The sequence below is a fragment of the Silurus meridionalis genome, chromosome 23, assembly GCF_014805685.1.
Source record: "Silurus meridionalis isolate SWU-2019-XX chromosome 23, ASM1480568v1, whole genome shotgun sequence".
Classification (NCBI taxonomy): Eukaryota; Metazoa; Chordata; class Actinopteri; order Siluriformes; family Siluridae; genus Silurus; species Silurus meridionalis.
Window position 1 is genome coordinate 14,843,340 of NC_060906.1, and position 14,951 is coordinate 14,858,290.

Sequence of the window (14,951 nt, forward strand, 5' to 3'; positions counted from 1 at the left end):
CACTGCAGTTAAACTAAATAAAGCTGGTTCACACTAGACTAAAACTATAACTTAATGGAATCTACAGAATTAGGTTGTAACCATCAATTGCTTTACTCATTGTAAAATAGTACCTTCTTTTATTTTGGAGAATGTACTGAAGGACTTATAAACTGTTTATATGATGATGCAGCCATGCAAGGTTTTATCAGAGCAAAAGCAGATGCACGGATACAAACACATACAGACGGCAGGGTTAAAGACAGTGCAGAGGGATTAGCACTGCTGACATTTAGCGCTAATTAACTCAAAATTACAATAACAACAACCACAGCAAACACAAACAAATAATAACAATCCTAGTCAGCCTCTAACACAATGCACTACTCTATTTGAGAGAGATATTAGATTATTAGATAGATTGTGTGTTTATGTATACACCCAGGCTTTATATTAATTTAGAGTTGTTGCATATGGGATACATGCGTATCGTATCGTATAGTTCTGAAGGAACCACACACACACACACACACACACACACACACACACACACACACACACACACACACACACACACACACACACACACACACATATATATATATATATATATATATATATATATATATATACATATATATATATATCTCCTTGGCATGAATTCTTGTTAAGCAACCCATTATAGTTTAACCATAAAAGTGTTTACAGGGTTTTTTGTTTGTTTGTTTGTTTTACTTATTTTACATATTTTAAATGTATGATTTTGGCTCTCCTACAAAATTTATGACAACATCACAAATAAACCATTTTAAAAGGCTTTATGAGGAAATCTAATTTCAAACAAAATGATTTAAATCTTTAGACATATTTGATGAATTAATTAAGTTTTATTGCGCTATTAGTTTTTTTGTGTCATTTGCAACTTTAACTACAAACTGAACATAATCTGATAATGTGTCTGCATAATAAAAGCTGAACATTCTAATTATATAATTACACATTTAAACATTACATTATCTCAATGCCAGTAAACAAACTTAGGATCATTGACAGACATAAATAAGGGCTTACTCTCCCAGACGGAAGACCACAGATCTCCAGTGCATTCTCAACTCGCTTCCTGTCTGCCGAAAACACACGGAAGATGCTAGAACAGAACACACAGGGAACTCTTAGGGAAGTGTAAAACATGGCAACATATTCCATCAATCTACATCTATCTGAATAAAGCAGTGTATATGTATATATATATATATATATATATATATATATATATATATATATATATATATATATATATATGTATACTATACTTATGCTATTCTTATTTCAGGCAATATTATATATGATGTAGTCTGAGGAAACATGTTGGATGATGATGTTCTGGCAAAGAGCCAAAAGTAACATTAAAAAAAATCTGATTTTTACCAAATTATCTTATCTTTTTTTTAATGCTAATAGCATACAGTGTATTGACCCTTATACATTTCTATTTATTGTGCCTAGGCTTTCAGCAAAGACCATGTCTGAACTTTCTACTTGGTTATTTTTTAACTGTTAAAATGTGACATTATTTCCAAGTTTGTACACAGATGGATATCTAAATAAAAGATTATCAACTGCATTTAAATTAGTTAAAGATTCAGTAAGTGAGCATCAACCGTAAACAGACACCCAAGCAGGTTGTGTTAGTTATTGTATATTAGCTACCTAGTTTGGGTTGTGTTACTTACTTCTTCACAGGAATAGATCCTTCAGGAGTGACCTGCAGCACTAGTCTAGTATACCTGTAAAAGGAAATGAATTCCTTTCAGAATCTCTCACTTTATGCAAATCCCAAACTGTCCTATCCATTGAACAAAAGCAAAAAGTTGCAGAGGCATGTGTTGCTTCACTATATAAATATTACTGACATTTTGTATATCCATGTGCATGAATATCAGCCAGCCTCATTTGCCTAACCTCAACAAGCCTTCTGTCAGAGTTTGTTTTTGTGTGTGCAGCAGTGCATAAACATCCCCACGTGTTTCTAATTATAGCCAGTGTGAAAGTGTGTGTGTGTGTGTGTGTGTGTGTGTGTGTGTGTGTGTGTGTGTGTGTGTGTGTATGTGTGTCCACACTGCAGGTATTTACATTTTTATGCACTTAGAGCAGGATGCTCTGCATCAGCATTGGACCACAAGGGCACACTAAAAATAGCCTACATGCATCTTGAGCTATTGTTATGGACAATAGGTTTTATAAACTTTTTTCTTTGCAAATTATTAATGACCATTATGCAGCTGCCTATGATAGTGTTAAATACTGCAAAAGTCTTGCTGGTATTAGTTAACCAAGAAGGTTCTGAACTCAAAGTTTTGTCAAACCCCAACCCTGGTCACACACTACATGATGAATCTAGCCAACAGCACAAGAACATCACAAACTGCTTCTGCATGGACTTCAACAGATGATCTTGACAACAGATGAGCTTTTGCTGTGGCTCTGTGAATATTTCAGTGATGAGAATTGTAAAGGGAAGAAAAAGTGTCTTAGGTAAATAGATAAGTAGCATTTATAAGCATTACATATGTACAGTATAAATACACACACACACAGACACACACACACACACACACACACACACACACACAGAGACACACACACACATATGTGTGCAAAAATACAATGCGATGTTTCTGTTTCGCATTGTTATTAAGTAAAAACAATAAAAAATGCTTATAAGATTAGTTTTCATAGCCATTTTTTGTCTCAGCACATTTTACATATTTTCATTTTATGATAGTAAAAAGTACTTTGATAAACAGTCACGTACGTTTGTACTGTACATGTGTGGTATTCCACATCAGTGTTACAGCTTTTGCTCTTCAATCCTTTCTATTTATTCAGACTTTCTTTTTCATCAGAGTGCAAAATGCACACACAATTGAATTTATATGAGGTGTTCACTTGACATTAAGGAATCTTCCTCTTTTAACTTAGAAAATAGTATTTTATTGCTAGAGTTGTCTGTTTGCTGTTACTAACAGAAATAATTAATAAGTTTTAAGGCTTTTGGTTTAGGGGCACTTTAAATTTACTCAAACATATAGTTGATTATACAAACTAAATGCACAAAAGGTGAGGTTGGCCTAGAGTCTGTCATGTATACAAAAACTTTTACCCTTCCCACATGTTTCACAGATGTGTTACACTTTGGAATGAAGGTAAAGACTAAAAAGATTTCAGAACTGGACAGGTTCCTTCAATTATCCATTTTGGAAAATGGCAGTGGTAGCTGATCTGTTCTTGGAATCTATTGTTGTTAAATCTCATCATACATTGTTTATTACATATATGGTCCATCCGTTATGTACACATGTTAGTCATTAAAAACTTTGCTAGACATCTGGCATTGTTATGTTTATTCACATTTTCTCCAAGACACCCACTGGAATTTCCTGCACTGGTTATTCTAGAATGCAAATATTTTTGGCTTGGTTCTACAGATGAATACGTTGGAAAAAAGCATGGACAGTTTAAAACACAAGCTAATAACTTAAAGTCTATTCAGGCCCCAGTGACTTTCTTTTTCACTACTATACTTACTGGACATCAGTGTAATTGTGATTTATGTAAACAGACTTAAATGTAGCAAGGTACTGAGCAGAGGGTTACAAGCACTACCTAGCCATTAGGAATATCAGGCTACAGTGGGCAAAGGCATATCGAAACTAATCAATTAAAGAACAGAATACATTTTGACTGGGGCAGAACCTGATTTGTAGCCCCACTGTCTCAAAATTCAGTGTATTTTTCATTCTGAGATCCGTTTCTGTTCAACACAGTTGCGGTTATTTAAGTTAACCCTATTCTTCTTATCAGCTGGAGCCCGTCAGCATTTCTGCTTAAATGTTCCCCACAAGTCTGAGCATTTAACACAGGCATGAATCCCCTTATATTTCTGTCCTAATAATAGATTTCCAGAAAAGCAACCACAATTTTTTGCACATCATTTTAGACAGATGCAAAGGGGGCAATAAAGCTTATTTTAACTGCCAACATTTAATTTTTACAGGTGCTTCTCTATAATATTGGTTAAAAATAATTATTATAATTATTATAGAGAGATAGGAAAATTAGTTAATGAAACTGGTACACTTACACTTTTTCTAGACAGGACTCCCGGGATGAGTTTTGTATCAGGAGATTAGAGGACAAGCTGAAGAGTTTGTCTGACCACTCCTACATATAAGACATAAAACTTATGTTGGTGTACAACAGTATGTTTAGCATTGAACAGTTCTGTATCTGTAACAATTACTTTCACACGTTAAACAAAACACTGTTAGCAATCAGTTTATTCCCTGTTACTACAGAAGTCTTGAATAGTATAAATTTTGTTATTCTATTAATTATTATACATGTAAAACACTCTTTTATATTAACACAACAATCAGTAAACAAGACCCCTCAGACAAGCAGATTTCATGACTGGGTTATGATTTTTTCATTGTTGTTTTAATTTTTACCTCTTTCATATAACAACTAAAGAAAGAGAAAATTTAATTCACTACTGACTTTAACAAAAACAAAGTTTTCTTTTACTTTTGTTATATATGCATATGCAAATGCATATATTTGTGGTGTGATGATCATGGTGAAATACTATAACTATGAACTAAGATGCTGTAAATCCAGCCTGCTGCTTTACACACATCAAGATTTACTATGTTGTTTGGGTTGCATGGATGACATTAAGTTGTGCAGTGAGGTTGCACAGATTACACGCAACCTTTTCAGAATCAGGAGCACACAGATATGAGGAAATGCAGACCACAGTGAGCAAAATAATATCTAAGGAAAAGCCTAGAGATAAATCTCCCACTATAGAACAACATTTACTACTACTTATATTGAGGAAAAAAAGATGTCTCTCAGAAAAATGTATAACTTTTTTACTGAATTCAAAAAGAAAACACTACAGCAGATAAACAAAACACTTCCCAGAGACTTTATGTTTTGAGGCACAAACATGAATTGCTAACTTAGAAGTTTTTCACATGATCTGATTCAGTACCCTTGCAAAAGTTTCATGAATGTCAATAAAACATAGAGATATCATAAAAACATATAAATAATAAAAACCATTTGTGCGCATTTACATGTAACTTGGTTATGCAATGCTTACCTTAGCCACCTCATCCTGAAATGCCATGAAGTTCAGGTAGGTGATGTTGACCATATCTGGACCAGTTACCACTGTGAGAATTCTGTTCTCAAACTTTCCCGCCACCCCGGACACCCCTAGCTGCTCCCGCACTTTAGCATCCTGTAAAACAGAACAAACTGAATCATACACGTAGTTCAGTGTAAAGGTTTTGCACACAATAATGAAACCAACAATTTTATAGTTTCATTCATTATCTTAATGAACAAGAATTGTTCAAAGAGTGTATGTTATGATGTTAATAAAAAAACAGCAAAAGAAAATGTATTATAAAAATTAATTTTGACCTTCTGTAATGGCAGTTGCCTCTAATGGCTTCTTTAGGTCATATGCTCTTTGTTTTGCTGATGGTTCTTGCAGTTTCATCAGTTCTGCAGTGGTTGTCTTTTGTAGGTGTGCTTCTGCCACATTCCAATTATGTTTGTCACTGATAATCTTACTGTATGCTTCTTTAGTCCTACGAAGGGGAAATACTTTCAGTTTTAGGTGTTGTGTCACTGAGAATTCCTTGAGAGTTTGAACCAGGCTGCACTTTACAATGTTAATGTGCTCTGACATCTTAATGAGGGACTCAAATATATTAAGTAGAGCATGTCAAAGCTGGTGAAAACTTACAGAGCTTGCTTAGTGATTGGTACATTTCCCCCCTTAATTGAAGTGTGTGTTGGAGAGTGAAAATTTTCTAATCAAAACAGCAGAAACATAATGTTTAGGAAATAATAATAAAAAATACTACTACTACTAATAATAATAACAGAATTATAGACATGATGAATAATGATTGAATTAAAAGTTCTTTAAATAAATAGATATCAAGGTAAGAAACATAAAGTCTTGAAAATATTTATTATTTATGCGTGCATATGCCACTATAAGAGAATTTACAAGTGAGTTAAACAAAACTGCCTATTGTCATATAATCACTATATATTTTTCTCTCTTGTAATAAACATTCTTTCCTCCATAGACTTATATGATACTTCTCATTGGGAAAGGTAATGAATACAGACAGCGACTTTTTTTTTCTATGACCAAGTGATGAGCCATTTAATACCATTAGACACATCTAATGCGTGGTCCATCTTTCAGACACCAGGCCTACTTTTAAATCCGAGGATACGAAATGAATGTGAATGTCTTAATAAGCGTAATGATGAGTTTGGAATTTAGTTGTGCCTGACTTGTTACTTGTGAAATGAAATCCAATATGACAGAGTAATAAAAGAAATAAAAACAAAGTCATACTGAACTGCCAGAAAAAAATTAATATGTATAGTTTTTGTTTTCTTTTGTTTTCTATAACATTGCCTCTCCTTTTTGTCCTCTGTCTTGAACTGTGTCCATGGAGCATACTCAATAATTCTTGTGTTAATCAACACACGCAAAAAAAAAAAAAAAAAAAACGGAGAAGGATTCAGGAGTAGAAGCAAATTAGCTCTGACTAATTTTCTTAATCAAACAAAGAGCGTTGATGTGCTGTGCCATAGTGATAAATGTCCTCTGTGTGCCCCCAATCACGTCAGCCTTTAGCTTCAAGGCACACTGTTATATTAGCATGAACTTTATGCAGGTGGAGATTATTTAGTTTTCTTTTTCTCACTTTCAAGGTCTCAGGTGTGATTCCAAACTTCTAAACTAGAATCCAAACTTTTTTAGCATTGTAGTTTGTGAACATTTGATTTGTTTTTTGCTTTTTGAACATCCCATTCAACATCCACACCTTTATGCTGGTTTATTAACCTCCTTTTTTATCTGTTCTAATAGTACCTTAAATTAATACTTTTCACATTCTTAATACTCTAATCAACATGGCCATGGATAAAAATGGACACTTTATGCAAATCTATGTTTATTATTAGTAAAAACCAAACTCAACATAGAGCATAAAGACAAAAAATTCTTGTAAATGTTTTAAAGTGATTATGGTGTGTTAAATTACGTAAATCATCAGGAGACCAAACGGAACATTTTGCTATGTTTCCACACGACGCTTTAATTTGTCGGATGTGCGCATCACAGCGAATTTTGGTGATTGAGTTGAGACTTGACGCATCAGTAAAACAAATGTTTTGTGAATTCTTTTATTTTTTATTCAGAGTTTCTATTTTTATATATCTGAGTAAAGAAAGAAAGTTGTGAATAAATGTGTTTTGCGTTGGAAGTTTTAATTTGACCTCATATTTATTTATTTATTTATTTATATTTTTTATATAAATGATCAAACAGAAATATGCATGCCATTTTTTGTTGTTGTTGTTGTTGCATGCAAGAATATCTGTAGAAAACTAACAACTTTTAATTGCCATATTACATCAAAATGCAAATACAAATACAGTGGAACCCACTTATCTCGACCTCGGTTAACTCGACAACCCTATTAAGTTGACGTTTTTGAAGTGGAACCGCCAAATTCTCGCTTTGTCTAAGCATTTTTTATCGGTTATGTCGATTCTTTTATGTCGCCGAACCCTGATATCTCGAGCACAAGGGGGGAAAAATTTGCCATTTAGCGTCGGTTATCTCGGTGCAGCCGCAGAAGAACGTGGGGAATCCGCAATGCGCTTTGGGAAGAAAAGAGCAGCCATTGAGAGAGTGCCGGTGGAAGACACGTACCGGGATACGCATGCGCAATAACAACGACCGCCGTGAACCAACATATACCAACAATAACGGACAGTGATAGTGTGGAAGTTTAAATAGGAGCTGGTGATGATGCTAAACGAGCACCATATGTGCGCGATTGAAGCGGAGCTTCAGAGACAGCGGCCGAGAAAGCACCTGCCACACCGAAGGGGGCGCCGAAGGGGGCGTGGCAGGTGGATTCCTGACAGTTAACAAACATGTACTGTATGTATTTTTATAGCATGCCTTCATCAAACAAATCGCGGCAACGCTGTTGTGTAAAAAAAACCTCCAAAAACACGTGCATGCACATTCTCATTTATTAACGCACATCATGTACATAAAGAAATTTCAAGCACGTTAATATATTGCCGCCATTTTGATTTTCTTTTATCCGATCATCGGTTATCTCGATGCTTTTTGGCAACCCCCTAGGACATCGCATAACCGGGTTCCACTGTATATAACTTAATTACAATTACAATTATCTTTTTTAAAATACATTTCAGATTATAAAAAAAAAAAATTAAACGTACTGTACGTTTTTTTTTTTTTTTTCACCTTTAGTTTGAAATGATCCCAAACTTTTTTTTCTATTTTTTTTGGCCTGAATCTGAATCTCTGCTTCTGATTCCAAGGCTCATCTGCTTCATCTGTCTTGTTATGCTTCCTCAAGAGCTGATTGTTAGACAGAATTCTCTCCAGGGTTCTGAGGCTTAGTTTGATACCATACGATACTATTGATTATAGCCTTTTAATTTTCAATGTGTAAATCTTTCTGGCACAACAGAGGGGGTGACGCTGCCCGATTGGCTAAAAAAGAGGAATTACGGGGGAAAAGTCGGAAATGCGAGAAATAAAACCAGAATTCAAAAAAAAAAAAAAACATTTCACTGCTTGTCGTACTCTGTATGTATGTGTATGTGACAAATAAATTTGATTTGATTTGATTTATTATGAAAAAGTTGGATTTAGGCAAACATTTTTTTTATGTGGGTTCCATATGAATCTTCTCCTCACCCCTCCCTGTTTTCTCCCCTTTCCTCTATTTTTTATTCTGCAGAGTCTTCTGTGTTTACCAATATAGATTGCACCAAAGTTTAGTGGGTGGTGTGTCAGTATTAATGGTCCATAATAAATTGTTAATTATTAATGAAACACTACAGAACACACTGAATGCACATTTCAACAATTCCTCAAACAATGACTTTAATCTGAACATGAGGTTTTGAACACTTGGGTGGCAGTGGCTTCTCAACCCTTGTAATTATATGTAAATCAAACTTAGAAGACGAATATAGCTTAGCTTTAATAGATTTGATGGTACATCTCAGAGCAGGGCACTGCAGAGGTTTTGATGCAGAACCAAGCTTCATTTGCATACTAGAAACATTGCTAGCAGAGCTGTGCTGCAAAGCCTCAGCTTATAACCTGACAGAATGTAAAAATTAGCAGGTATTAGATGCCTAATCAATAAAGAACAAGCTAATGATTTATATGCCAATAAATCACATAATTTTGTACTAAAAAAATTGGATTCACATCAATTTCTGCCTTGAAAAGAAGATCAAAACAAATTCATTAAAGAGAGAGAGAAAAAGAATGGGAGTGGCTGCCAGAAATGATATTTCCAGTAGATAATAATCAAAACCCACAAAGAGCAAAAAACATGAAAAAAATTACCACTTATTTATTGCTAATGGAAGGATTCTGAGCAGTGCTGCTCAAAACCACCATGAGCATACTGCTTCTTCCTCTGCATTAGCATTTCACAAAAATTTTTTTTTATTGATTTGTCTATGACTGTGAGGCAAGGAAGGAAATATGTGAGTAAACCCGCGGCATCATGCCTGACTGCTCATGTCTATAAATTTTTGTCACTGCCCTAATAGCAGATCTCATTAGAAAATACTCTGGTTATAGCAGTACAGGCACTCTCTGGCTCTGTGGTTTTGTAGCAAAAAAAAAACATTTGGTAAAAAATTCTGTTTATGCTTCAAAGACTGACCATGCTTTCGAGGTTAACATTAGGGTTAAATCTATGTATATGATATGATTATATGATGTTACTGATTATACTGTATGATGTTAATGATTTTTTTATATATACAATTCCAAAGTCCTGAAGTGTTAGAAAATAGTGCTGGCTTTAATTCAACTTTTGTCTTTTGGTAGTAAACGTATTACTCTACTATTTAAAAAGTCATTTTAATTTTTATTCATTTTTTAATTGTGAAAGATACATTTTATTGGAATATTTTAGTACTTTAGTGTAACCCCCACACACACACAATACAACCCGCCCCCCTTTGACAGAGTCACTCAGTTCATCAAATGTGTATAGATTTAATTATTACCCCAAATGAGTCAAGTGTGTAATCTTTAGAGTGGACAAGGGACACTGGTGCTTACTTGTGCTCCAAACAGCTGATTTGCTGCTTTGCTTAAGCAAATTGCTTACTCAGTTACTACAGCAGGTCACACAAACACAAAACATCACATGTAATAGCATTCAAAGAGTAACCCTCTACACTGTGTATGAAACATGGTAAAGAAAATACTATTTTATATACTGTCTTCAAGTAATAATTTGGGTCCTAGAATCGTGACTTTATATTAGAACTAACAGTGGAGTATCCGCCATTTCACCAGACTCCACCACAACATCATCATTACTTTCTGCATCACATATTTACATAATTTATATCATGTTATTACATCTACAAGGGAGTTACAGAAAGTTATTAGAGCCCTGCAGAGAAAGTGAGCGCAAAGATTTTGGTGAAAGCTCACGATCCATTCCCTCATTTTGGATCAGTCCCTCCAGCAGATTGCACTTCTAAATCAGGCATGTTTTTATAGATTAGCATTTACTATGACATCATTAAACATTACATTAAATGCCAATTAAGGATGACTCCACAACCCAAATTCTTGCTCTAATAACTTGCATACTTTATATGACACAGTATAAAACAAAGGACATGGTGTCATGAAAGAATCACATCTTTCCATTTTAGATGATTTAAATTCAGTTTTAGCATTTAAGTTGAATCTACTCTATTATTCTATTCCATTATAGCCATGTAATAGCATGACTGTCAATTATTTATTTTTATTTTTTTTACAGTACTTTCAATAAAAGCCTAAAATATTCTTCTGTTTCCAAATATGTTTTAACTAAACCAATAATAGTGCACAGATGGAGACAATTTTCCACCATCTGAATCACAGACACCAAAAAAAGATCACAAAATATCAGCCGATCTTTTTCCAGCTGTAATTCCTTTATCCATTATATTAACATTTACAACCCACAATCAGAAGGTATTTTATACAAATGTGATTATAAATGTATCCACCTAAATCCTTTTTTTGTGCAGACAAAATGCATCAAATCTAAAGTATATTGTTTGGACCCTTGTTTTAAAAACCAACACATGTAACAAAATTAGTTTCAAGCCAAGGTAGCTAATTTTTTTTATTGCATGGAAATAATTAGCAGTTTTTCAAACTGCTCTAAGGTACAAGCTTTAAAGGTGAGCACACATGAAAGCATTTTTTTTTCCGCCTCTGTTGAATGCCATTTGCTGACCATATGACCTGCTCTTTATGCATTAATCAGTTTGGCAGTGTGGCGAAAAAGCATCACAGTGCACACGGCCAGTTTCTGCAGCACTGCGGAAAAGGTCAAATCTTTATTGGTTATCTGTCAGCTGAAGCTTTACTGACCAAGGAGCAAGTTGGGAGGCAATGATAGCTTAAGGATTTCTCAGTCGTGTTCTTCATTTAAAATGTTTAATTAAACTGAGGGTTGTGGCTAGAAGCCTAAGAAATTATGCACATGAATAGTTGCTTCATGCAACCCATTAAACATTTGTTTTGATAGTAAAAGCAAAGATTCATATATAAGATTATAAATTAGTAATCAATTGCATTTAGTAACTCAAAGTATCTTATAATCCAAATTTTACAAAATATAATCCAAACATTTGCGTTGAGCAAGATGTCTGACACAAAGTCATTAGCATTTGCCTGGAAAACCATGCACTACACTTCTATGCACCTGAGGTTATAGCCAGAGTTGAGTTAAATATGCACAGTGGAGATTTAATATACATTTTCTGTGCATTCTGCATATCGGGTTTCCAGTCCAACATCACTGTCTGATTGTATGATGACACCACAATATACCCCACAAAAATGTATAGTATGGGCACTATAAAGAATTTATTAAAAAATAGATTGCCTTTTGAAGCCAATATTAAATACACAAATATGACTCCTATTTAACATTATCTTTATGACAGACACTGCTCTCTTAATTACACTTAATGTCTTCTGGGTGAAGTTACAGTATGAATGAACTTTTATCCATGTTAGTTGTCTATTTTAAAGCTTAGAGTTCTCAGTCAGCTTATCCTTCCAACCATCAGTAAATTTTATTTACAAGAGAGGAAAAAAGTTATAAAATCATGAACAAGTGATGACTTAAAAAGCCAATTAAAAGCATAAATAAAAAGATATACCCCATACACATATTACAGTTTCATGAGTTTGATTTAGTAACTCCTGGCTTCATTAAGTTTCATGCACAAGTAAATAAATTGCAGTGATAATTCTGGCACTATTCTTTCAGCAATATGCTATTAGATATATTTCCCTGCCTTTTTTTTTGCTGTTTGTAAGTGACAGTATATAGGTGAGTACATGTGTTTAAAGGTGGTGATCTATTGCTTTTGAAAAACTTATTAACATTGCTTCAATTTAACCTCAACCTCAAATTAGTAATTTTCATGATACATTTCTAATTTTGACAAACTGCAGATCCATTACCAGTATATTTCCAGTCTCTGGGTGAAAGTCTCTAGTGAAATAATTAAAAGAACACTAAAAAACTAACCCTTCTTTTTGGCATAGGCATCACTGAGATAGTTAGAGAGTGTTAAAAAAAATCTATATGCTACACACCTGAAGTATACTGAAGCAACAGTTTTTCACCAAAATCATAGCTATCTATAAATCATTCCAATTACCACTGCTGTAACCATTCTTTAAAAATTACAGACAAAAGTATCTTTCTATCTAAAGCTGTAATTTTGTAAGTGCCAATAAAACATGCCTCTTTCTGAATGATGAATGACGGTTTTGAAAGCTCCAAAAAAATTTATTGTCTAATTTTAATACTAATTTTATTGTCATTAAAATAAGGATATAATGCACCATTATGGAAATGCAGGTTTGCCAGGAGAAGATGAGGGTGTGTATTGAGAAAAATCTGTATGCATGGAAACTTCTTGTTATGCATGTCTGTGCAATTAACTGCAGTCTAATACAATTTTGGTAGAACTGTCACATCAATTTCTATTTAGAATGTTTAAGTGTTTAATACTACGGGTCTTTAATAAGTCACTTGCTTGAAAGAGGATTTCATCCTGGAAGTAGTACTTAGACTAACTTCACTAAACATAATAAACTTTAAGCTAGAGGCAGAAGACCAGGCCAAATTAAATTCAGTACATAAAATCTGTATACTTAGTGGACATAGTGGGTATACTTAGTGTGATTATGCTAGGAAGAATGCACACTGCGGCAGTACCCTATATGTCCAAATGAGCACTGCAGATAACCTATGCGCTAGTAATGAATCTTGTCACCAGTGCTTGCTAGCCTGTGAGTAAAAAGTGTATTATATGGTGCCATACAGTGACTAAACAATATTAGGGTGATGGGAAAGGTAGAAGATAAAATGTGTTAAAAAAGGTAGAGGTGAGAAAACTCATCCCAACAGAGAAAACTATGGAAAAATGCCAGACCCATGAGAGGGCAATGTGCTGACTGATCATTAACCATGCAGCATCAGCAGTGGCTAATGCTGAACTCAGTCCTCAGGACACCATGCTAGAACATCTCCTACAGTGAGCAGCCTGGTCCTATGCCAAGTCATAACCCTGTTTGCTCTGGACCTACAAAATAAATTATCCATCTGACTATGTAAGAATTACAACACAACAGGAAATGCTGTTACAAGGGGGAAAAAAAAAGGATTTCAGTATCAGCATACCCTAAAAAAATTGTTGTTCCTCTTGTACCACAGCAATGGCCAACAGAGCCAGTTTTAAATTTGTACATTGCCCAATCGATTTTAATTTGGATTTTTAATGTTGTGGAATGTCTGCAAAACAAGTTATTGTTATGACTTACATTATAACCACTATAAACACAATCAATGTAATCAATATACAGAAAAAAAGTTGTTGTCACAATAGAAATGATTTACCTGTGATTTGCTTTGAAGGCAGACATAAAATGAAAGCTGCAGTTATAGAAAATGTTATAGAAAAAGTGGACACTTGAAATCAAATCATTCTTTCTATGTTTGTATGTAGTAACCAGACGAATAAATATAACCATTAACTAAATTGTCTTTCATAATCAATGAATGCAAATCCTTTGTGTTTGATAGTTATAGACATCACCAGATGGTGTACTTCTTTATTGGTTAGGCTACACTTGGCCTTTGTTATAGCTGTCCTCTGTTACTGTTTGTTTTTGGTCTCTTTTGTCTTTAGTTTCACCTTCAGCATTTGAAATGCATGGCTAATTTAATACATATCAGGTATTTGTCTTTAACAATGCAGAAAATTCCACTGTTCAAAAAACCTTGAACATGAACATATTCCATAATTCCTCTAAAAATAGAAAAAAGCTCGGTTTAACTAGCAGTCATAAATGCCCATTCCAAAGATAACATGTTCAGTTCCTACCCTTCTCCATATTCTTCTCTTCCCGTCATTCTTCAACAAGTTGATATATTTATCTGTTCATCGGATGCTGTTCAAGAACTGTACAAACTTTTCTTTTGTTTTAAATATTGTAAGCAACTCAAATCTGCACTTTGTGGCTTTAATGCTTGCATCTTGTGCGTAAACCTCTGTATTTACTCTGGTGAAGACTACTTTATTTTGTTGTCATCTATTATGTCTTTTTCCATGGTCTTCTTATCTTTTTGCTGTCCCTGAACTTGTCACATCTGCTATTTCTTTTGTAGAATGCATCAAATAATTGGTAGTAGTTAATATATATCTCTTTCTCTATAATGAGTTTGTTCATTTTTTTGACTAATGATGGCTTTCTTTAC

At 34.1% G+C, this 14,951-nt stretch overlaps 1 protein-coding gene across 12 annotated transcripts in view; it reads right to left on the reverse strand.

Annotated features, from left to right (window-relative positions):
* The window catches only part of LOC124376731 (1-phosphatidylinositol 4,5-bisphosphate phosphodiesterase beta-1), a 93,995-nt gene that overhangs the window by 38,365 nt on the left and 40,679 nt on the right, over positions 1–14,951 (reverse strand). For 11 of the 12 annotated variants that reach the window (XR_006923886.1, XR_006923885.1, XM_046835957.1 and 8 more), the window contains exons 4-7: positions 5,150–5,290; positions 4,124–4,203; positions 1,713–1,766; positions 1,051–1,126 (exon numbers count right to left, since the gene is read on the reverse strand). Coding sequence is in view for 10 of the 12 variants with exons in the window: in XM_046835957.1 (XP_046691913.1) it covers positions 1,051–1,126; positions 1,713–1,766; positions 4,124–4,203; positions 5,150–5,290 (351 nt within the window). In the remaining 2 variants the exon portion in view is untranslated. Of the gene's footprint in view, positions 1–1,050; positions 1,127–1,712; positions 1,767–4,123; positions 4,204–5,149; positions 5,291–5,475; positions 5,646–14,951 lie in introns of all 12 variants that reach the window. The other variant, XM_046835966.1, reaches the window with a different exon arrangement.